Source organism: Aphis gossypii, chromosome 1, assembly GCF_020184175.1.
Source record: "Aphis gossypii isolate Hap1 chromosome 1, ASM2018417v2, whole genome shotgun sequence".
Taxonomy (NCBI): Eukaryota; Metazoa; Arthropoda; class Insecta; order Hemiptera; family Aphididae; genus Aphis; species Aphis gossypii.
In genome coordinates this window covers 20,630,029-20,657,531 of record NC_065530.1, presented here as the reverse complement: position 1 = coordinate 20,657,531, position 27,503 = coordinate 20,630,029, and the positions used below count along the sequence as shown (strand labels likewise).

At 25.7% G+C, this 27,503-nt stretch overlaps 2 protein-coding genes across 3 annotated transcripts in view; one reads left to right on the top strand and one right to left on the bottom strand.

The window, feature by feature from the left end:
• Positions 1–18,518, top strand: part of LOC114121297 (intraflagellar transport protein 172 homolog) — an 84,996-nt gene extending 66,478 nt beyond the window's left edge. For both annotated transcript variants that reach the window (XM_027983559.2, XM_027983561.2), the window contains 3 exons: positions 1,702–1,908; positions 7,877–8,101; positions 18,136–18,518. In XM_027983559.2, coding sequence (XP_027839360.1) covers positions 1,702–1,908; positions 7,877–8,101; positions 18,136–18,408 — 705 coding nt within the window. In that variant the 3' untranslated portion in view covers positions 18,409–18,518. The remainder of the gene's footprint in view (positions 1–1,701; positions 1,909–7,876; positions 8,102–18,135) is intronic.
• Positions 18,519–18,658: 140 nt separating this feature from the next.
• On the bottom strand, positions 18,659–27,340 carry LOC114121298 (regulation of nuclear pre-mRNA domain-containing protein 1B). Its single transcript, XM_027983562.2, has 8 exons — positions 27,113–27,340; positions 26,962–27,023; positions 26,599–26,897; positions 24,587–24,826; positions 24,298–24,521; positions 23,314–23,413; positions 22,580–22,755; positions 18,659–19,148 (listed from the first exon to the last, which is right to left on the bottom strand). Exons 3-8 carry the CDS (start codon positions 26,747–26,749, stop codon positions 18,999–19,001), a joined length of 1,041 nt encoding a protein of 346 aa, XP_027839363.2. The 5' UTR covers positions 26,750–26,897; positions 26,962–27,023; positions 27,113–27,340; the 3' UTR covers positions 18,659–18,998.
• Between the last annotated feature and the right edge of the window lie 163 nt (positions 27,341–27,503).

Below are 27,503 nucleotides of genomic sequence, written 5' to 3'. Positions count from 1 at the left end.
AATCGTAAATTGAAACATACTGTTATAAAATAGTTTTTATTTTTAATGGCATACTTTTAGATATCCTTATAATACGCCATATCAAAAACATTATGACATTTGGATATTAGTTTATATCTTTTTATTTTTAATGTAACTTGAGGAAACAAAATACATTTAAAAAATATATACTAATATCAATAGACTTATTCGATAATATCTTAAAACATTGTATCACATAATACTGAATTTTTATCTAAGTGAATTCAGTTAAAATATATCATAGAATAAAAGAAAAACCCCAAATCAAAGTTGTAAGATTAAGAGCCTATTTTTTTTAATATAGAATTTAAATATAATTGTTTTAAGTAAGTATAGTTTTTTCTTGTTGATTTAATTAAATCTTCGTGTTAAAATATTTTCTATACACAAAATATTTATTCAAATATATGTTTTCGTCTATTATATCATTACAATTTACAACACATATTATAATGTGTTTATGTAAATAGTTTTGCATATAGTCTTAAAACGATAGCAGTTCACAATACCTATACATATCATGCTGCACGTTGTAAAAAGGTTCCATCTTTACAAAACAGACCACATTCCCATGGGAATTTCGATCTCCCAAAGTTCATAAATAATTCAATGCCTTTGTTTCACAATATGTATTTTCAAATTGATCTCGATCGCAATACAGATCCAACTGAATTTGAATAATAAAAAAAAAAAACCAAAAAATACAAAGATTATAATATAATAATATCAACATCAAATGTATGGACTTGTATTCTATGAATTTACACTCTTTATGTGGTAATACCAGTAATACATATTTTCGTTTTATTAGATCTCTATATTTTTTTCAGACAAAAGTATTTCTAAAAAATGTTTGAATAGGTATGGTTATAATATGAATTCGAATACATATAGTTTATTTGTTATTATTCGTATGTAACACAAAACATACAATAATTTACAGTTTCAGTAATAAATTTATAACTTTACTGTTTTGTAATACCTTTTACATAATTATTTAGCCAGTTTAATTGGCATATATACATAATACACGTGTATTTAAAATAGTTTAATATTTACTTTGCAGTATAATAATTAATAGCCTGATAGTACTTTAATATTTTTGTAAAAACAACACGCATATAGGGTAGGTTAGTAAGGGTAGTAAAATATTATTATTTTCTAAATGACAAAATATATGATAATACTTTGAGAGCTATATTATTTTTAAATTGATAAAACTAAAATCTGAAATTACAGTGTCATATAGTGGTTCACTTGGCGTATTTAATAATTTATTATTCTGCTTATACGAATGACTTAAAAACAATTGATTTTGTAAATTTTTTTATGAACTTTGTTTTAAGTTTTCAAAATAATAAATTAAAATTGAATTTATAATTTTTCAATTACAAATATTGATCATACATCGGATAAATTCGAAATAATACATAACCCAAGACTAACTTCCCTTGCAAAAAATAGCCAATATTTTGTTTTATGTACATCATTTGCTTTACTCTATACCTATACCTAGCCATTTTAGTATGTATGTGTTACATAAAATAATATTGTCATTTATAAAAATGAATGGGACATGGTTGGAGATTGTCTAACTTGTTACACAATGTTCATTCAAATGTTTGAAAACAATAGCGTTAAACAATAGCAATAATATATTATAAGTTAGTAATTTTCCAGATAGAGAATATCAATCAACCAAATTCAGAAATTTGGAAAGAGTTCGACAAGTACATGTTCATATCTCATTTATACGCTATGCGATGTGCTTTTGGTGAAATATCATCACTCAACGCATTGGTTGTGAAATTGTTGGTTGCTCTTTTAAGATACACGGACATTATTCCAGCAGATAAAGGATACTATGAAGCAGGAATTGCAGTTCGAGTAAGTTGTGACCAATTTAACAATTAACTAATGATAATAATAATTACAATACAATATAAAGTACCTATGTATTTGTTCAAATCCTGAAGGCTGAGGAAACTATGGGTCTAGTAGGTAAAAAAAAGTACATAATATGTCAGTTCTTAAATGATAGAAACAGGTACATATAATGTAAGCTCCTACACAGTAAAAAATGTGTGTATGTGGCAGAAAAATATATATATAAGTTCTTACAAAAAAAAGTTCAAATTTCATATTTATTAATTATTACTAAACTATAATTCATATATTAAAAAAAAAAAAAATCCGTAATACATTTCTATAACGTATATATTTTTATTATTTTGTATTATCATTACCTATTCTATTTATCAAATTTACATTTAATATACATTTGAACTTACTTTTACTTTTTTTTTCTGCCATGTAAGAACTAATACACGTACATTTTTACCGTACATAGAAACTTACACATCTATTTTTATATTCGTATCAGAATTAACACCTCACATTTATAAGAACTAACGTAAGTAATTTGTTTACCTGCTACTCTCGTGGAGGAACTTACAACTCCCCAATTATATCACTCGTGGTTAATTCTATTAAATTGTAATTTAAACTAGTAACATTATAATATTATTATAAAAATTGTTGATATTATTTTTGATTATAAGGAGAGCTATTGCTGAAAAAAAAATATATACTTAAAATCAAATAATATTGTTTTTGTGATTATTATATTTTTGCTTAAAATCTAAGATTCTAAATAATGTATTTCATATTTTCAACCGTCACGCTGCATTAAAATAAAAACATTTTTGAATATTATTTACATCATATGATTTTTATTCAAAATAACTTTAAACAGTGGTTTATAGCTCAATAGTTAATTACAGCTTTCACTGTGTACTTCGTATATATTAGATGTTATATTAATAAGAAAAGGAGGTGTAACGTGATACTCAAAGTAATTAATATAATATTCAAAATCAAAGGTCGCGTTTATGATCATAAAGGGAATACAACATAATGAACGAAAATTATTTATCTATGTGTGTAATTATACGTATATATATGTATAATATAATATACAGACAGATCTCTGAATGAGAACATTAAAAATTCCTTTTTGAGAGGTCTTATGCTGTATATCAAAAGTAAACAACACAGGGATTTACTATACCAAATAATTTTATTCTAATATTTAACAGATAATATTTTGTTTATAGTATTGAATACTACTATATAATTATAAATTATATTTTGTTTGAATGTCAACAAAATTTTAATTAATCACATTTAACTACACAAGAGTTATTTATTTGCCTGTAAAATAAATTATCGAACCATTTTTACGGTAATTATATTTAAGCTTATTAATTATCCATAATTATTGGTAAATCAATTAAAATTAAAACATATATATTTAAATTAAGTTAAAGTTAATCATTTTATTTATTTGTTTAAAATACTAATCAATCTTGTATGTATGATAAAAGAAAAAAATATGCAACATGTATAATTATATAATTTTTACTTTATAAAATGTGCACCTATTTAATATTATTTTTTCCATTATTGAAAAAAGTCACCTCTACAATATTATTGTACTTTTATATTAAATTAATTGCTAGGTACCTTAATGAATAATAAAATATCATAAATTCATAAATACATTAAAAAACTTTTTTTAAACATTAAGGTGATTAAAAGGCTTAAGCACAAACACGTATATTATACCAAGTATTAAAAAATTACTTTTATCTACTTAATGACTTAGAGTTTATTTAAACTTTAAATCACTCCGATAAAAACTTAATCATAAACAAAAACCTAAAAGTATTAACAGCTAATATAGTAACTAATAACTTTAGTGGTAAAAATAAATATAATATATATATATATATACATACATATGTATATATTATACAAAATTTAAATAAGTAGAAAATTTAAAAAATACTGAACTTGAAATTGATGACAATAGTCAACGGGGTAGACAACTCTTTACTATTTATATGTACGATTATATATTACACTTATTTTGAAATGGATGTCTAGGACTTTTTTTACACTGTGGCCCCACGTGCCTACAACCCTCAATTATACAAACTGTATACGTATATTACATATCAGTGAATAAATTGTGTGAAAGTTAACACTCAAAATACCCAATTATTATTATGCTGGCTAGATGAAAATATGTATCATTATAATATTTATCAGTACGGAAAAGTTTTATTTATTTTTTGTACCATTGAATGTCATAGCGACATAACAAGTATATTTTTCTTAAAATATATGCTAAGTTACATCATCATAATAATGAATTCAACACAAGCATATTATGTTTTATATTATATAACTTTTTACTAGTAGCAATTTTCAGATTTATTTCACATAAGAATAACAACTTTGTATTAGTATACTACATAATATTTAAATTAATAATATTTTTTTAATATTTTACAGTTGTAAAATTTTCATACAAATAATATATTTAGAACTATAAAATTTTTTAATTTATAATGCTAAATATACCTATACTAATATTCTTTCAATACCTTATTACACAAAAAGCAAAACATTAAATTGAAATTTTTAAGAGATTTTTAGAAAAACGTTTTAAAAATCTATGGATTAACTCGACCATTTTTTTTTTTATTGATAATTTATTATTATTATAAGGATTTCCATAACTAAACTTAAATTAAAAAAATATTTAACCATTTGTATGCAAACCAACTGATTTGGTTGTATTTAATGCGTACCAATAATGAATAGAGGTATTAAAGCGGATTTTCAATCAATCTTAGATCGATTTACTTATTTTTATATTATTACTTTAAAATACATTTTTATTTTTATTTATTGATCTTATGATTATCATAAAATAATATTAAAATATAAATCTCTCGTTGTAATAATAAATGTGTATAGTTTTGGAAATGGAGCTTGTTAACGTATGGATCCTCTCGTGATACTCTGAGATGTGAGAATTTATCACTATGCTATATATTAGGAGTTGGTCACTGTAATGGATGTGTTAAATTATAATTCAATGATATATTATCATTGTATACGAAAAACGATTCTGAGCAAAGACGGTCTCTCAGCCTCACTACATTTTCATGAATTGTTTATTGATATTGGCATATTACTATTAATGTAATTCATTGTACTATCGGTATTTAATTATTAAAATAATATATATTTGAACCGTATTTTATAATTATTATTACTTTTGAGTCAATACCACATTTTTTTTAAATGGAATAAATAGATTCATAAACAATATCTTAAAATTAATCTAATAGATTCGATTTTTCACTAGAAATTAACCACAATTTGAAAATTGAAGCATTTTACTATAAAAAAACATATAACCGTAAAAAATTTTAAATATGATCATTTTTGATTGCAAATAACGGAGCTAATCCAGATTTGTTGAATTTTGGCTATATAATAAAAAATAATAATAAGCCATTGGGTGATAATTTTTAACGAAACTCGAAAACTCGTAATCGATTCAAAGATGTTGACAAATAAAAATACAATGCTTATAATATATTTCGTCTTATTTGCATAATATTATTTGTAAACAATATGTAATAAAATATGTAAATAATGTTTAGAAATATAATATCTTATAAAAATTTATCATCATAAAAAATATTAAACAAAAATTTAAGAAATATTTAAACCATTTTAAAGACGACCAATACAATATTATTTGACTAGGTGGTTAGGTACCGTGACTAAATAAATTTCATATCTTAATTTATTTATCCATTTCACTATCAAGTATCTATATTTGACAGCTATTTCACATTTCACATATTGTATCGTATAACTATCATAACGAAAAATAGACATGAATATTGAATATTATCTTTCAGTTTTTGTTAGTAAAAATACGTGTTTGTTATAAAATTATATATTAATTTCAACGGATAAAAATTCAGATATGAGATAAATATTTATTAATTTATAGCTCGTCTTTCATACAAATCATAATATTGAACCTTATATAAAACAACTATCCTAAAATTAAAATAGCGTATTATATTTAAATATTCTAAAAGAAAGTTCTAAAAACTGTTTTAAAAAAATCATTCATAATTTATTAGTATCAAATGAGTTCAAATGTTTTACCTCCAAATAACCATGTATGGTTCTAAATTAGATATGTTTATTATAACACTTATTATTCACTCCCATCAGTAAAAATTAAAAAAACAAACTTGTAACTTACGTACGTATTTAGGTGGGTAAAAATATAAATTAGCTCATGGACAACACAGCGAAGGGTGTGTCGCTCTACATAGGTTGAAAGGTTACTAAAATAAAAACGACTGCGCAAGAGATACGATCGGTAACGCTCACTTATTTACCTACCTACTTTATGCGTAACACAATGGAATGTTATTTTCTATGATACATCATCTCTTTGCATAAAACTCCCGACTTTACGAGTCAAAAGACGTTGTCCCCTCTCTGAAAACGTAATTTTCTTGAATAAATAATAGTATTAATCCCCGCGCATTTAGCACCAACAAATTGGCTACGTGGCGTATAATAATAGGTACTGTGTACGTATTGTATAATATAATATTCGTGTACGTTTGAAAACAATGTAGATGAGTTGGTTGGTAATAATAATAATAAGCGGAGTATATTATATAATATATAAATATGTATTATATAGGTGTATGTATATAGTTCACGGTACAGTATTCTGTATGCGATCGTTATCCGTTTCGTGTCTAAAATAACAACGGCCGATTTTAACCGATGATGTTCATCTAATTTCCCTTAAAGGTCCACTAATTAATCGGCACGCTGTTTTAAAATGCAATTTAAGCACTCATCTTCAATACTCTTTGCACACCAACATTCATTTATTTATTATTAAATAGGTAATCTTCATAAATATTATATTAATAAACGCAGTACACGTAATACATTAAAAATAGATTTTTTTTTAATTTACAAAATATTTTAATGAAGCTGTCTCAAAAAAAGAAAGCATACAATAAACTAAATAACAAAAATCAAGAGCAAAAAAGGTATTCGATTGAAATAATATATACCCTATATATATATTCTATATTAATATATTATAGTCAAACTACAAAAGGTAATTTTATATTATTTTATTAAAAATGCACAATTTGTGCCAATAAAATATTATGTAAGCCTGAAAACGATGGTAAAAAATTATTATTTTGAGTTTCAACTAAACAATTTTAAATAGGTAGCCAATTAGTTAAGACTAAAATAATCAAGATTTCAAAAAATAAATGATTGATTTAATTTCATAATATTATCGATATTAATTCTCAACATTTATTATTCCTACCTTTCATTTTTAATTTATTAATGAGCTGCATATAGGTTAAGTTAGAAAACACCTACACCACCAAAGATCCAAAAAGTTTTTGGGTCCCAAAATGGAAAAAAAAATACATTCCAATAATCAAAATTGTAATACCTACAATAAAGTGTAAAAATGTTTGAATATTGTTTTTTAAGTTTCTTTATTTCTAAACCAATTAATATCTTCAGTGTTAAACTCTTAGGATTTCATAGATTCCGTCATACATTTTTAATATAGGAAATAGATTCCGCTAATAAAAATCACGTTAATTTTAAGCTGTAAGTTTCAGTAACTCAAGTTTAAACTATACCTTTTTATACTGAAAACATTTCTTTTTTACGGCCATAATGCTGTAGTTATAACAAAAAATACATTAAATTAAAAAATATTGTATACAGGTATACTTATTAGCACTGTACACGCCACATATTATAATTATTATTATCACTATCATTATAATTATCATAATTGTGACGTACCATCTTCATTCGACTTGTTAACTCGCAATGACTATATTATTAAAATTATTTAATATACGAAACATGTTCCCCGTCTCAATGCGCTTTAAATGTATTCGTTCCATTTCAGGACGGTAACCGTAATGCGGAGGCATTCGTTTTCCTAAACCATTATTTGGACATAACGGATGCCATAGCAGACGGACAAAACGAGCTTATCGACGACACAGACTTGCAAGGCACAGACTTCCCAACCAACGTACCACTACCGCAAACCATGCACGTTGAAAACGAACAACATGAACAAGTCAGGGAATGGATTCTAACAAATGCCATGGACCGAGACGTCAGTCAGGTGAAAAAACAAAACTCGTATAATATTAAATTTGTGTTCGTATACTATCACTTAGTGTATTAATTATTATCTATGAGGTTGAGATTTTCAATTCAGTACATTTAATACTTTACGTATCATATTGTATGATATTTAGATTTTTTAAACTGTATACATATACTAATGGTATTCTAAATAAAAACTTTGTCTTTTCAAAATGAATCTCTGCGAATCAATGTTTAATCATTTTTAAATTTATTTTTTATTTTAAATTTACAGAATAATCATATCGTAATATTTTAATTATTTTATATATAATATTATAACAATATGTGAAGTCTTATATGTAGAACTCAACCCAATGATTTTAGATTGAATTAAGAGTTGTTATGATACCTTCGGCTTTTGCAACAACATTTGGCCAAAATAGCAATGATTATTATTATGCATTAACTACCTAGAGGTAGTTTGTTTTTTTTAAATTACATTTATCTGTTATCGTGGTCCTAAACTTACAATTGACTGAGTTGGTCTACTTTGTACTTAATTTAAAGTTTAATTATATGTGTATTTTAATTTTTTTAACAAAGGGTCTCACCTGTTTATATTAAATAAATAAAATAACAATAATATAATTAAAATTTTAAAATATTTGATTTTAATACATCCATATTGAGTCAGTTTCTTTATGGATTGAAATTAATTTTGTCAAAATGTGTATTTTAATAACCATAGCTATCACAGCAAACTGTATTACAATATAAGGTTATTGGGCATATAAAACATAGTTGCCTATACTGTATATTGGATCAGTTTTGAGTGATACTTATGCATTTTTAATACTATATTAATTTATAAAACAATTTGTCGTGTCACGCGAAGTTTTTCCCATACGAAATAACATCATGCTCTGTTTAATAATAATTTGTTAAGAGAAAAAATAAATAGGAAAAACGAAATAAAGGCAATAATATTAAAGTGGTCTATAAAAACTCGGTATGTAAGTCGGCTGGCTGTCAGTGTCCAAAGTACGACAATCGTCGTATTGTCTCCGCCATTCAAAAATCGTTTTACTTCTTTTTTTTTAATAAGGTCTAATGTCACGCATTCGGATGGGTATCGATCTCATGAGCCGTAAACCTTAAAATTCAATTGTAATCGAATAAATAAAAAAAAAAATTAAAAAATATATGCGCAGAAGAATGTCTTGAGGAAAAATTAATGATTAAAATTTATGGGTTGATATGAATTACAGTTTTTCACCACCTGAATAAATGTTAGTATACAATTACAATTTACAATATATTGAAACATACATATTAAAGTATATCGCATGTATGAGAGATTAAAACATTTTAATTGATATTATCAAAAAAAAAAAAAAAAAAAATAGTTAAATTGTTAATTTGTGATAAATTTATTTTAATTTCATCACAAATTATTTTGAATTTTTACACGAATATTACAATTTCACTTAAAAGATTTATTTGCATACTGTGATTATAAATTGAAAGAATTAATGTCAATAACTAGTTATTGATAATAATTATTTATAAAAGAAGGCATTGATAATAAAATTAAAAATCGAATAATACCTATATAATACGAATAGGTACCTTTTATTTAGAATAAATTATAATCTTATTCTTTTATATTCTTTATTTCATTGATTTTTTTGTTTTGTTTTGTTTATATGTAACATGAATATTATTTTATATTTTATTATCCGTATTGTTGCATTGTAAACTACTACCTATATGATCTATAAAAGTTAAAATTACATAATCTATAATAAATTTACAGAAAACACATTTATAATCAAATTGTAATTGCATATCATTTAAATCCATTTTGAACAGAAATTATTAAGCATAACTATTAACACTTCTCTATTTACTAATTCGATACACAAATAGTACTGTAACATTTACATATTTAACACTTTTCAATTTTATTCTAAGTTTATGCAATAAAAACGATAATATAAAACAGGGTTGACCCTTTACTATATAATATATATATATATATTATATATAGGTATCTATTTCCATAATCAGACCGATCATCGAATACCGATAAAGCTGTTTAATATATTTATTTTGATACGGGTTTATAAAATTACCTAAATAATAGCGAAATGTTGATAAAACTGCGAAATATGCAGCATTGCCTATCCTTTCCAGTCATTGTCAACAATGATTAGAAAATCATGACAATTCCTAAATTATTATCCATTCCAGTAACATTATACATATATATGAATTTTAATTTCCGTGTTTTGTTTCACTTGTTCATATTAGTTAGGAATAATATGTACAATTAATATTTGAATTAAATTTTCTTTTAAAAAATGGATTAAACTAATTAATAAAATATTTAAATTATTATACAATATATTATTATCTAAAGTCAGAAAAATTATTTAAACTAAATTGAATTTCAAATTTCACAAAACAAGCTATTTATTGTACTCTGAATGTATCTAAAATTCTATATTGTATCTAATATCTATACATTTATACAGCTAAACAAAAATCATTAAAAATATATTTTAGTCTTTAAAGAGAGATTGTTTAATCAATATGTAAATCGTTATTATAATACAAAAATATACAAATGTTGTTATGGACGTTGCTAAGCGATAGGTACTAGATTTCATACAAAAATATACGTTTTTTTTTTTAAATTTACTTTTATTCAATCTGAAATATTATTGAAGTGCACAACAATATTAAAAACGTCTCACTAAATTTCCCTTCATATAAATAAAACCAAATAAATTAAATATTAAATATAAAAGTTTAATTATTGTAGTACCCCTAGGTGGTTGTAAATGTTTCTTTTAAAGGTAATTTTTCCTTAACAACATTAAATTAACTATTAAGTTTTAAAAAAATACTATAAAAATACTACTTTTACAGGATGGACTAGTAAACTATTCTGTTTCGCTTTAAGGCTTAAAGGTTAAAGAAAAACTCCATAATTCACCTTGTATAAATAGTTGTAAAAGGTTTTTATCGTCCTGTGTATTTAGTTGAGAGTTATAAAATTTTACCTCGTAAAATATCTAAAATATATCTATATTATGTATACTATATGAGTACTTCCACTAAGCCACTATTTTTTTTTTTTTAATAAAAATAGGCTCAAACAGAGTTTTTTATACTTTTAAACTGATGTAAAACAACAGAATTATTGTTGTAATGTTATTTAACGACCAAAATAATGGTAAAATATGAATTATAATCAAAAAATAAAACTTTTACTTAAGTATTATTAATTGGTAAAAGAATAGCAAATAGATACTGTAGTTATATACTTGTACACATAGGTATGTAAAGTACGTACTTACCTAACTAGCTACCTAATAAAAAACCAATCGAAAAGTCATCGTTAAGTATTTATACTAACTAGTATTATACTAAGTACTATACTGTTGGTGAAAATAATAACCGGAACAAAATACGATTAAATTCTCATCAAAATTGAAATGGCGAAAAGTAGATAGTACTTTTGAACTTTTCTGAAAAACAAAAAACAAAGATAGGAATGTACATCAATTTCCTTTTTTTGCTCTTGGGAATTTGCCATTCGCACTACAGATGCAACGATTCGCCTACTGAAATTCAAACGCCAACCCGTTCTGTTCGTAAGTTTTAAATTGTAGTTGCCATTGTTGTGCATACCTATATATAATAATATATACGTGTACACTATAATATGTATACATGATTATTGATTATAAGTACAATTTTCATAAATTCCATTTTCGTGATAGTACGTATAGCATAGAAAAAGTGTACACTATGTACTTAATATTATTAGATTGTAAAGGTAATAAAATATAATATGTAATAGTTATAGTAATAATATAATAATATAAATTATATGTGTATTTAGAAGCGCGTAAGAAACGTATTTAGATACATAATACATTGGGTATTCGGAAAAAAACACTAAAACTATTTTACACAATTTTGTTGGTATTTTTACATTTTTTGTATAAATTTCAAATTACATCCTTATTTAAAAGAATGTCCCGTTAAATACATGTTTAAAACAATCAATACATAATTATATAATATTACAACAAAAAATCACACGAGGAACGTAACAATATTATAGCAGTGTATTTACGGTAAGTCCGGATCCCCCCCCCCCCAACATTGATATCCAATATATAATATCATGATACATTTGTCACTTGTTACAATTAATTATACATACTAACACGATAGTTGCACGAGTTATTGATTATAAAGAAGTAAAAAAGGTGCTGTTGGGTTGTTAAATTTATATGTTTCCTTTACGGCGCGGTGCACTGATGCTGCCGTGTTAGAGATAAACTGTGTCCAGCAACATTTTACCGCAACAAATGCAGTATATGTGACTTTGTGAACCTAAATAAAAATAAAGTAATGATGACATAATTATCATTATTTATTATACTACGATGACTGATGAGTATTTTAAACACTATTTGACACTTACTGCGTATACGTCATTATCGTGTTATCTGTAAATCAAATGTCAAATGTTGTAAAACCATATTTTTCTTTACTCCTCTCGAACATCTTTAAATATTATAGTAGAGAAACGTAGGTATAAGTCGGTATATTTGTGATTGAATCATAATAGATATTTAAATTTACATTCATTTATATAATTACTAGGTATACACATATATATTTTTTTTTATTCAATTGCTTGTTTTAAATATACAAATAATAATATTTGTAATACAAAATAATACTCTTTAATATATTTTTAACATGTTTTTCAATTTTCGGAGTACCAAAATTTGAGAAATAATCTTGCAGCATACCTATCTATTAATATTCGTTGTTAGCCAATTGTTGGCGTCATTGAATATACTATACGTACTTTGTGACTAATTTTATTTTCCAGTATATATTTGAACACTTAATCCCCTCAAGGCTTCAATCCTTCTATTTGCATCTATGGTTGAATTGAAGACTCCCCACAAAACTGTGTCTTTGATAAATTTTCTTAACAATTTGGAACCACTCTATGACAATATAAAAAAATACCTAAACACGCGATTGTAGCGTAGATCATTTGTGTAATGTAAGTTCCTTTTCATACGAATAATTAAAATGTAATTAATATTTAATACAATAGTACCTATAAATCAGGTTATACGATTATTATATTCAATATTATATTTTTTTAATTTTTAATTTTTATACTTGTATTTAATTATATTTTATACGTATACAATTATATATGAAAAATGCTTGTTAATGCTTGTTTATTATATACCTACCTCCATTATAATATTGTAATGTTACGTAATAAATTATACTCTCTCAATCATTAATAATTTGATGAGAAGAAGTGTTTAACTTTACAGTGTAAAATTAACAATATTTAATTTATATATATATATATGCTATATCGTCAATAGTGAATTATTATAAAAATGTTAATTTATATTTTTTCTTACGCCAAGAAATATTAATTAATTAAACTTTAATAATTAGGTAAAGTTAAAAAAGTTAGAAATTAAAATAACTTTATTGTAGAGATGCCTACTTAAGTTTACAAGTATTATAATATTATTCATTGATCTGCTGACGATGACAATAATTATTATCCTTTGAAATAATTACATGAAACGTACTTTACGCTCACGTAAAATATTTAATTATCCACCCCTATGCTTGATTTTGTATGTATATTTATGTTCATGATAATATTTTATTGCTCAGCTAAGGGAATACCAGATATAAAGGTTCGAATAATTTTATACTCAACTGAAGCTTGTATCATACATGTATAATATATGTACAATTTCATAGAATAATAATACATAATATACCGATAAAATAAAATAATAAATTTAAACATTTATACAAATAATAAATAAACGTAATTCGTAAACAATAAATAGTAATATACGTTCTAAAAAAAAAAATAAACAATTGAAATACATATTAACATAGGTACATAACATAATATTATAATCTACCTACCTATCTAAATATGGTTTACGAACACTTAAATCAGTTAAATCCAAGTCACAACATATAGTCGGTATATAAATTTACAGCCATATTTATAGGCATATAGATCCCATGGCGTCCTTATAAATATACTAATTTGATTAATTTTTTTTAATTTAAATAATTATATAATAATAATAATATTAAATAATTTATTAAATTTATTAAATATAAATAAATTAGGTATATCCATACTCTTAAGTGTCATTAGTGGGTGACTCATTTTTCAAAATCAATCATGTTTATTATTACCTGTTATCAAAAACTGCGCAAAGTAGTATAGATTGAATAATATATAAATACAAGAAAAATACATAACATGTATTCTTATATATTACTGATTATAATTTAATATCGCCTATTATAGAAAATATAAAGACAATAATACATTATCGATGGTATGACATATTGATTTGTCTAAATACTGAATCATACATTTAATTTTCATTATTTATTTATTTATTTTTATTTTTTACATAACATAATAATTCAATATAAAACCAAAATCTTAAGCTTTATAAAATAATATTCATTATAATTTTTGTCAAAGATAGTTTTTCTCTATGGTTATTCAAAGAGCATACAAACGATTTAGCTTGAATGCGTTTTATCTATGATGCACGTGGGTCTGAGAAAGAAAACAAATATTGCACTGACATCTTCTGAGCACGTAAACATGATGGACGTGTACCTTAATAAAATAAAGTGAACACGGACGAATTCAATTGTCAATTGAACTTTCCGAAAACTGAGTAGGTAGTTATAGCTATTACCTGTATAAGTAAAATGTAAGAATCCAGAGTAAATTACCCGAAACTCTTACAAAATGTCATTGTTAATCGCGATATAGTCATAAAAATTAATTAAAATGTTTTTAATGGTATTTAATGTTATCGTAATAATTACATAGTATATAATAGGTGTATACTTTTGTTTCCTACTTGAAGGGTTGATAAAGGTCTTTTGTATTTAATATTTTAAATATTTGTATATTTCTTTTTTTTTTTTTTTTTTACAGCAGTATGAACTATATTGTTGTAATATGTAATTTAAAATATGTACTAAATTGGCTGTATTACCAGTCTTCGCTCGAAAAATATAAAATACGGCGCTCTGTATCAATTTGACATAGGTCGTACGACCTCGGTCCAATATCAGTTCACGGGCAAATCATCAGTGTCGGTATACTTATTGTTTTGTGGACAAATTTGACTGGAATGAAGAATCTACCATCTGCGTGTGGCAGATTGGATTCAGCTATTTCGGTTTCAGTGTAGTAGTTTCATTATAAAGTCAATTTGGGTTAGGTTATTTTCTTCAGAGTAAGAAATTTAAAATTGTATGCGCTATGATTCAAAATTATATAAACTTAAAAACGTTCGATTAAAAATAGTAAAATATAACTTTTTTTAAAAAAATATTATTTTTAATGACTTAAGGCTTTAAATTACAGGCATGTAATAATACTATTTAATATACGTCAAAACATAACGAAAAAATTAATTTTTACTTTTAAAATAATTATTATTTAAAATCATATAATAATCCGTCAGCAGTATAAAATGTAAATGATCGATTAAATGTGCTCATAATATTAAACAGTAGATACTATAAATAGTAAATAATTAGGTACCTATACCCAGTTGATAAATGGTGGCATATAGCTAACATGATTATAATTAATTGAAGTTAATTATTGGTGAATATTAATTTATATAAAAAAAAAAAATGTACATAATACTATAATTTATATTGTATTATTAATTATTATGCTATTATATAGGTATTTCCTTAAGCTAACTTCACTGTATATGTAGGTACACGACTGATAACTACCACCTATCAATTTAATTCTAATTATGTTTTAAATTAGTATATACTTAGCTTATACGCAGTTAATTTTTTATGGGACATATTTACAATCAATTATGCTAAAAAATAATTTCAACTAGTAGGAAGCAGTAGGAATTTTGATTCATAACTGCAGCTGGGATTATAACATTATCCAGAAACAGATAAATAAGATATAATAAAATAAAAATGACACTTACATTAAACGTTTCAATAGAATCTATTTTTTTGTTATTTACAATCACGTCTATGGACATTAATTCCACTTTCGGTGTAGTCAATGCTACGTTAAGTAGGCATATCACAATATATTAACTGTATAAATAGTTTTAGCTTGTTAAAACAATTTATTAACGGTGCATCAACGTATAAAATGATGAAATGTGCTATAAAAATCCTCAAAATGTTATATTATGCAAAAACCAGCGACGTAATTTTAGGGTGAAGTGAAAAGATGGAAATTTTCCCTTGACCAATTTTAAAACCAGTCCTCAGTATAAGCTATATTTTTTGATGAAAAAATATACTTAGCTATTTTTATAATTTTGAGAAAAATTAATATTATTATATTTAATATGTAGGTATATTGTATAATGTATACCTTACTTACCTATGTATCATTATTACATTGTATGTCATACACACATAATAAATAAAATAATAATAATCTGGTTCAAACGATATCCTACGTGACTGAAAGGGCTAGATCATCAAATTTCAAAGGCTTCTGACGGATTGCTCACATGGGCCACTTAGGGTAGTTGACAGACGAGTAAGACCTTTCAAAAGAGCAAGCGCGTTATTGGGCAGAATATCAAAACAAATTTTATTTTAAATCGTCCATTATGTTTTTTAGACACTTTAAATATTTGTATTTTATAGTAATATAGTATAGTCGTTACCTGTCATAAATTAAATTCTAATAATTTTTTTTTTAATATCGAGTCCGTAATTTTTTTAAATTATACCTCAATAATAAACAACACATTTAGTGTTTAATAAGCGTTAGTATAATAATATATTTAACTAAATACGTGTTATTTTAATCGATTACCTATTAGATTGTACATACAAAAATAGTACAGGTCATACGACGGTGGACAGTCAAACTTTACTATAGTAAAGTTTAGTTCGAATATCTAGCGTGTGTTCGTATACCTATATGATTTAATGAAAGTGGTGTCTGTATTTGTTGTGTGAAGAAATATAACCTGCTGATTATTCTCCTTTTACTGTCGAATGAAGACATACATATTATACACACTACATATTTAGTAAGTAGGTATTTACGAAGATATACAAACGAGCATATGTACAATATAAATAATATTATAATTGCATATAATTTTATTCGTTTACTTACCTAGATACTCTTTTCATTTTAACGCTAGTATTTATCAGCTGACACAATAATTTTTATTCTAAAATTTTAACAACAACTCTATTTATAAGAAACCTCTGATGGTTGATTTATTTTATTTTATATTTTTCGTTTTTCAGTATCATCGTAATGTGCTTAATATTTTAATTTAAATTGTTCGACCTCTTCGTTAAAAATCTAAAATAACGCCACTGCGAGGTATACTAAATTTATTTATTAACTTCTTGTGTTTTTTCTTTTTAAATAACATTCATAGGTTATTTTTAACTATAATATGTATTAGCATTAGTGGATATGGTTGCCACGTGACATATATAGGCAGGCTACCAGCTGTAGGAGAAAGTAGAAAGGGACCATTACACCCCTGGGATTTATTTAACTGTATATAATTTAATATCGCGCGTATTTCATATCATTTAAAATTACAAAATATAGTTATAGTAATATTATGTTTTTTAAATTAAAATGTTTTATTATGATGCAAAATGCTATTGTAGATAATAATACTTTATAGCATGTTCGCTATAACACAACGATAACTCAACCACATATACTAACTGATTAAGCAATTATTAAATTTTGAAATTTTCCCTGGAGGAAAATTGTATCCTGCAAGCTAGGTAATGATTACCTATATAAAATAGACAGCACACAACTGTTTTCAGATCAAGTCCAAATCAATGTCAACCCCAAAAACTATTATATAATATTCACATTGCACAAACAAGAACACCTACTACACCTATTATAAAATACGTAATGTACTGATGTCGCGTGTTACTATTGTCGGTTTGCAGAGTTTGCCGTTTGATCAGAGAAAGCTTTACCCGTCGAACCTGACGACACCGGATGGGGGCACGTATCCCGTGTGCGTCGTGTCTGGATGGCCAGTGATCGATACAAAAAAGAGTAACGCGGTGACCTTCGAGAACGGAAGGATGGCCATCAAGGACGACTGGACCAAAGTGATGACCGTATCGAAAACAGTTCAATCGTCGGCCGTAAAACAGACATTGGAGTTTATCGCTAAATGGTGCGGTCCGCCAGTGCAACAGTACTCGTTCCATTGAACTCCAGCGCCTGCCGCAATCCTAAACGTGTCCACAATTTTTTTTTTTTTAAGGGGATATGTTAAGATTCAATTACTGTCCATGAAATAGTTTCTAAATAACAATCAATTCAGTTCCGAAAAACTGTCCATGACAAACGAGTTTTACCAGCCATGTTTATATTTTATACTTCATAATAACTTCAACCCTCATACCCGTGATCATCGTTACCAAATAGTAGTTATACATTCGATCAAAAATAACGCAATAGTTGTTACCATAAAAACTTTTTTTTTTTTTAATGACAAATTTAATATTAATTATAACATATAATTATACACTTTGAGAACTGTAAAATACATTACATTAAAATATATGATATAGACTTAATAAAAATATTGAAATCGTGTAATGATTAATAATAAGAAAATTATTATCAAATGCCATATTATTTTACATAATACAATTTAACTAATACACATTATAACCAGGGAGTCATGTTTTTAGATTCAAACACGTTTTTATGTAACTCATAACACTTGGGATGAGCGTGCGTAATCCTAGACACATATTTGACCAGGGTAAGTGATAAGGTACAGCCAAAATAGTCATCAACCCACTGTGAACAAATCGCCCGCTGACGGAAGAGGAGCGAGGCCGCCTTTAACACTGGGCAATTGTGCTAAATCCGGTAGATTTTGTAAGTGCGTGTTAACCTCTTGTCGGACTTGGCAAACTTTTTGAAGTTTACCTTGGTATTCCTGAAACGTAAATAATACCAATTAATATTGATTATGCATCCAAATGAATTCCGCCGTAATTATATATTATATTTTTGCGCCATATTAAATACGCTGTTGACGAAATATTTTGAAAATAGTACTAGAAAAAAAAATTGAACTACACTATAGAAACAAGAATGAACCCAGAATTTTGGTTCACACCGAAGGGTTTTATAAACTATAAAATAGAATATACCCATATTGAAAGCCTATATACACAACCTTAAAATACATGTTTTCGATGTAATATTACTCCACAAAAGTTTGGTCTTATCGATGATTTATCTGACCATAGATATTGGTGACTTGATAGTTTTCGAAAACTTAAATAGTTCTAACGAAAATAATCGATATTTTATGCAATTTCTTACATTTATCTTAAAAGCCAATGTACGATAAGTATAATATTGATAGTTATAAGTTATAACTTATAACTTATAGGTACCCCACAATATATTATTGTTAATCAATGATCGGAATAATTTTAATATTAAACCTATCAAACCTATATAATTAGATTAAAATTAAACTAAATGATCCAAATTATAATAAAAAGATTATCCTGCTACTAATGCAAAAAAAGAAATTGTTGTAAAATTATTATTCATCATATTTTTCTATTATAATGAAATACTATTAATTTAACGAAAATAGTCATAATTTCATTGACTATATTCATGTGATTACAGAGATTTTAAATTTAAAAATAAATAATTACCACGATTGAATTTACCTTAATACTTCAGTCTTCAATACAATTACAATTCACATAATAATGACCGATAAATTTGTGTAAAGAATAATATTACGATTATTTAAATTAATTAAATTAAAAAATAGTTAAAAAATATAATATGACTTTTAAATAGGTATATAGTATAATGTAATATAGTTTTCAAAATCAGTAAAACTATAGTTTAAACAATTTTATGTGAAATTTGATATCGAAAACGTTAATTAAAAAAAAAAAAAAAAATACGTTTTATATTAATTTGCAGTTTATACTTATTTTGTAATTTTAACTTTCAAGTTCACCTGCTCAATACAAATTTAAAATAATATATTTATTTGCATAATATTTATATCTCAAAACAATAAACATTTTTAATTTATTTTGCCTATAGTTGTTGAAGTTTTTATTAAGAGTACGTTGTACCCGAATGTGTTGTCTCCGTCTTACACACGTATGACATAGCAAATTTTCATTCGCCAGTTTCAAAAGTATGCTGTTAGTTTTGATATTAGAGTGAATTCACTTATTATATAATTTAAAGGTAAGATTATCATCTAGGGCCCTACGTAGCCTTTTATTGATATTGTTATTTTTAAGTAAGTTATGACCTTTTTGAAACTACATTTTAAAATGATCATAAGTTACTTAAAAATAACAATATCAATAAAAGGCTACGTGGGGCCCTAGATGATAATCTTACCTTTAAATTATATAATAAGTGAATTCACTCTAATATCAAAACTAACAGCATACTTTTGAAACTGGCGAACGAAAATTTGCCATGTCATTCGTGTGTAAGACGGAGACAACACATGCGAGTACAATGTTCTCTTAATTAATTTTCATTCAGAAACGTTATACATGCAGAATAACTAATCTCGTTTCATTTTACTATATGTATATAGTAATTATGGTAAGCTTAGCTCAGTATCATTATAATATTTACAAATATTATTTATTTTTCAAACACATACTGAATATTTCATTCTTATAGTGAATAAAAATACATATCATACTAGCTTTACGACGGATTTCTACCCCGGGTTCGACACACGTTTACAAACAGAAAGCAACTACCGTATGTAAGATTGAAATCATGCCCTCATTATAAAGAGCCAAACAAATGTTTGCCCGTCTTACAGTCAGCAACGTTTGTATTATCACTACATAATATAATGTTGGTAGTTATGCTTTTGGACCGGAGTGGCGCAATGGTCACGCAGTTGACTGTGACTCACACGGTTGTCGGTTCGATTCAAAAAAATGTGCAAAAAATGTGTGGTTCATGCAACCACCAATTTCCCGTGCTGTCGTCCGATTGCGCCATCCGGTTTCCAACTAGGTACCACTCCACAGGGAGTGAAGACCGCACACGTCACCTCTTGTAGAAGGGGAGTAATATCATGTGTATAGAGATACACACATAGATAAATAAATCACATGATCTCCCTACTACCTACTTGTGATGAGCATTGATAAAGACCTTGAGGTCGTTTCAATGAAAAGTATAAAAAAAAAATATGCTTACACAATAGCACGTTTAAGACCATCAAAACTACCATGACGAATTACATAAAGAAATCCCATCTCACATAATATAGACCCTAGGAAGTGCTTACCATAAAAATAAATATATTTGTACTCGAAAGAGCACGTTCCTTACGAATAAATTGTTTTCTAGAGAACCAACAAAAATATCAACTAAAACAGTCTCCTTAGAAACTACAACCTGCATGGCTTCGGTAATAAATGTGTGTTCACACAGTGTGTTTAAAATATAATTCTGTAGGTAACAATTTAGTAATGAAGCTTTAATTCACGTGTTTCGTATTTTTAACAAATATTGAATGTATTAGGACAATATTTATAATATTTTAGTACTCAACACTCATATGAGTGCTTTAATATATTTTTTGATCGCGAAATACTGAACATCGAGAATAAGCAGGTAGTAACAGAAACATTTACGATTTATATTATTCTAATGTAGATTTTAAGAAGACATCATAAACGCACGTGTTGTCTCTGTCATGTAAACGTACAACATATAAAACCCATTTTGTGTTGTTAGTATTATTGATTTTACATTTTACTTTTTTAATTTTAAAGTAAGTTTTAACAACGTAAAATACTAGTCATAAATCCTTATAAGTCACCGAAAAAATAAAATTTCAATAAAAAACTACGATACGTAGGAGATCTAAAAGATACCTTAAATTTATATTCTTATATTTAAGTTTGACTTAACTCAAATATTAAAATTAACATCACAAAATTGGTTTTACTGAACGTAAATTTGGTATGTTGTACGTTTATAAGATGGACAGCATAAGGCGAATATCCTAGTGGCTAGTAGCTAGTACTAGGTATGACATCTTCATAATAAAGAATTATGTATTTTTTTTTTTTGTAAAAAATAGTTTATTGATTAAATTTCGTTTTATCAAAGTTAAGTAAATTATGTAGATTTATGCTTATATAACAATATATGATGGTGAAATAAATAATGGTCAATCATATTTTTAACCATAATATAACATTTATTGATTAAGAGGTCATGAAGATACCTACTTGAATATTAAAAATCATCTTTAACGAATTATAATTAGCAAATGCTTTATCATCAGCTATAAAAGCTTATAAAATAAAAATATATATATATATGACTATAACTTGCCTGTAATCTTTGTTCTGCTTGGTCAATAAGGTCTCTTTGAGATTGAATGAAATCGTGCAACATAGAAGAGACCTTCTTGCGGTCTTCCATTTCACACACCAGTCTAGTGTTATAATCGGTCAACAATGCAACAGCATCATTTACTTTACGTAAAAGTTCTTCACCTTCATCTTTACCTAAATATAATAAAACAAAAATCAAACATTCTTAATAATATAGACCAATTACTAAATATATAATAAGTGTTAATTAAATTATTATAATTTATGCTCATTAGTTTAGACAAGTATGAATTGTTAAAAACAGTATTTTAGAGTAAAATTGCACTATTATTATAATAAAGGAGAATATAAACTACTAGTCATACCTGCCATAAATAAATAAGCACAATTACATAAGGGATTTCAAGTTATTAAAACTGTAAGATAACACGAATTCCACTGTTTGCAATAAATACATGTTATGGGATATCTACTTACTATGTAACAATACAATTAATAATATATTTTAATTTCAATATGTACACAATATTATAATTGAAATGGTTGGAATAATGAAGGAAATGTTAACACAAAATATAGAATTTAGAAATAAAATACAATTTTTCTTATAAATTCAAATCTTAAAAACATAATGAATTCCAATAATATATTACAGAAAATAAACAATTTACACATATGTTTAACTATACACTTTTTTTAGAACTGAACAAGTTAATACAAAGCAATAATAACCTTTTAACTGAGAGAGTAAACTGACATCAGCAATTTCTGGAGGAAGTTTAGAAATTCGTTCTCGTACAACCGCATCACACGAAGGGGCATTTTCTAAATCCTATAAGTCAAAGTACATAATTATTTTAAAAAATTTAAATTTTCAAGTATAGTGAAATAAATTGTTATGTAACATATATAAATTACTAATTGCATGTTTGATGAAAAAAAAATTGAAGTAAATTTTTTTACTATATTTATGCATACAAAACTAATTTTTTTAAATCAAATTTTGAGTAATGAATTAATGAAGGTATTTAATGAAAATAAAATTTAAAATGAGATGAGTGTTGAAAACCAAAATGTTATTTGGTATCAACTACTAATTCACATTTTTTGTCATACAATTTAAAAGCTTATAAATTAGTTAGCTGTATACAATATTTATAAGTACCTACATCATAAATTTAATAACATTACTATATTCCAAAATTAATTTTAACTTTGGATTAAATAAAAATATTAAATCATTTACATTAAATTAAAATATATTTTTTTAAGCAAATAAAAAATAAGGGGGCATATTGTAACATTAAAAACCAACTTTCAAATATGCATTTTTGGTTTACATATTAACATTTTTATGTTATGATATTTAATTTCCACTATCTAAATAAAATATTAATTTTCATAACAAATAAGTTATAGTTTTTAATAGGAAGTTAAGATTATGAATGATGATCTTTTGAGATTTTTTAAAAATATTTTTTTTCATTTAATTTAAGATTATTCAGTATTTATAAAATATAAATAGTATATATGTATTCAATTGATGCTTTTCATAAATCAAATCAGTTTTACAGTATGGACAAATATAGTATAAACTTCATAAAATAAGATTACAACATAGAGAAAATATGTAAATCAATATTTCAATAATTTGATTTCAAATATTTTGTTTTTTTTTTTTCTATAAATATTTCAATAAATAACTCATCTATGTACATTTAAAGCTTTAATTAATTCTTCTGGTTCAGGAGGATCATTGACAGGAGTTTTAGGAGATAAAGTCACATGCAATTCTTTGGTACCATCCACTTCAATAACAATTTCTTTATCTTTCTTTATGCCATTATTTTGAGATTTTGTCTTCTTTGGTTTATGATTATGTGAATGTTTTACTTTTTTAATTGGTGGTTCCTCAGTAGAATTTTTTACTGTTTCATTACCTAGAAATAATATGAACAATTAAGTTAATTAGAATTGACTGCTAAACATTATCAAAATATTATACCAAAAGCGTCCTTAAATTCGTCTATTTGAGTTTTACTGTAAACACCTCTTTCTTCCCATATATTCAACAGCCGTGTCAAATTCTGCCTGGTCTTGGAAGAACAGTTATTTAAAGATATTTGCTTAAATGCTTTGGCTAGTTCTTTGCCAAATTCTAGTCCATACTCAGGACCTTTCTTTTTACTATTCTGAATAACATCATTAGCCAAGTACATTAAAGTCAATTGTTTGGATTCTGAGCCTGGAACAAATAATTTTTTTATCAAGATAAAATGCTTGGGACAATATTTTTCTTTTATTAGAAATATAAAAAATAACACATAAATCATACATCATACATAGTATTTTGAGAGTGAACACATTCATTATTCACATTAGTAACTATTGTGAATTGTTCTTAAATGACCAAACTTATACGAGGTATTATTTTACATTATTGTATGTATAATATTATAATTTATAGATGTTTTTTTTTTTGTATCATTTAAAATATACAAATTATGTTACAATAATTTTACTACAAAAATATTTAGATATTTTCTATACTCATTAGTGCAGAATACCACACATGCTACATTGCTACATGCTGTAAATAAAATTTATTTTCAGAAAAATAAATATTATATCTTACAATCTTGAATAGACATTGCAAGTCATCAACCATAATTGTAAATTAGAATTTCACCAATACATTTATATAATAAAAAAAAACAGAATTGACGTATATTTATGGATTAGAAAACTACTCACTTCAATACATATTTTTTAAATAGATTATAATATGTACCTATTATCAGAGTAATATTAAATTCCTCATTCAGTAATGGAAAAACGCTTAAATCAATTTTACTTAAATTTGTATATTTACAATATAATAAATGTATCTATGAATAAATATGGTTAAGTGAATCGTAAGCGGCGATTTTCTGTCTTTGTCTATCAAACGTGTACACAGGATTATAGACGTATTCTATTTCCAACGTACGGATTGATATAAGGAAGTGATAAGAATTACGAAAACAGATATGCATTTGTTGTCAAGCCTACTTTAGATCAATTTTCTCACATGTTTGATATTCCCCCCAAAATTCTAAAAACAATACATTAAAAAAGACTAATAATTAAATTGACATACTTCAATTTTGACGACTCGACAACAAATTTATACTTGTTTTCATAATTCTTATCGCTTAATTATATCAATTGGTATGTTGAAAATAGAATACATCTAAAATCCTATGTTACACGTGTACTAGACAAAGACAGAAAACCGCTGCTTCCAATCCCTTTAATGGGAATTATATATATTCAAAATCATTCTTACATCCAACAAACTCATACAATTTATATAAATTATCTGATTATCTACATATAAATTGAAAATATATATATAAATAATTGTTTGAGCTAAAACTTAAATAACTATTAGTACTATACGTAGGTAGTACCTAATATTATAATTTTTGTTAAACTAAAAACAATATTATCAATTTATTTCTTAACATTGATATAGGTATTCTTAGTTTCAATGAAACGTAATTAACTCATTTAGTAATACTTTTATATAAAAATGAACAATAACTACTATGACCATAGGTAGCAAATATCCTTTACAGTAAAGTATAACCCAACTAAAAGGTATTTATTTTACCTATATTTTATTCTTTTAAGTACTTAAAATATAATATTTCTTAGGAAGCTATTAAAAATAAGTAGACGTATTGCCTTATAACTATTTTATGTGTATATATAATATATTATATATGTTTTTTTTTTTTTAGAAAATAAGTACTTTCAATTGGGTTTATTTACTTTTTTATAATACGTCAATCAACAGCAAAAATAAAACATTTAATGTGTTTTATTTATTATTGTAATCAAGGTATTGTTCAGTAGGCATATCAAGTACAATTAATATAATATGTATTTGAAATTGTTATAATGTAATTTAACCTGACTGAACAATGCTAACGTCTTTACCTAAACATACTTAATTCTACTGATGTTTTTTACCTGTCAATATTTCTTTAGACCAAATCTTGACAACAGTATGAGCATACTTTCTATGGTGGATCAACCAAAGAGATAGAGTCTGTATACTCTGCTGAGACGAGTTCAGTTCTTTCAGTCGCTTGTTCAGACCTCCTTCAGTGAAGCTCGTCATGGTATAATCTGCTTGTTCTTCACATCCAACATCAACAGCAACAGTTCAATGTCACCAATGCCCAACAGTTATCACTGTCGACAAACCACATTGTTTCACGTTACTGACATGATTTGATTAAACTATACTCCCGTTCGGTCAACATTGGCTACATTAAGATATTAATTGTATTTCATTAATGATGCTGATGCAACAAAATAATAATAACGTACCCCACTTGAACCAACAGCTCGACAGTTAATACCGGGTCTCCTACAACGTATGTACACCTAACCTATGTAAATACCAAAAACAAATATCAATGAAAAACCATTGAATAATAATTATAAAAAAAAAAAAACCGTAAAGTATGAAAGTTATTACTCAATAGTGTTGCACTCCGTCACTCCAATTTGTTATTATTGACTGGGTACACGACCGGCGACTGGCTGGTAAGTGGCAACTGACAATAATCTTCAAAAGTTTACACGGTCAGGCAAAAACAACAAAATAACAAATGCCTACCAAGCACCGGACGGCAAACACCAATACACCAAAGCTCGACAACTGACAAAACCATCACATGTTTAATGTTTATATATCACACGGTACTGTTTTAGCCAAGGAGGACAAAAACCAATGGCATAACCTCACCGTGTTATGGCGTAACTTTAATGTAAAAATGATGAAATTACGTCGTAACCGTGGTTGGAGATAATGTTATCTTAAACCGTACTCATGCATTATCACAGAAATATCTGTGTGCATTATCAGT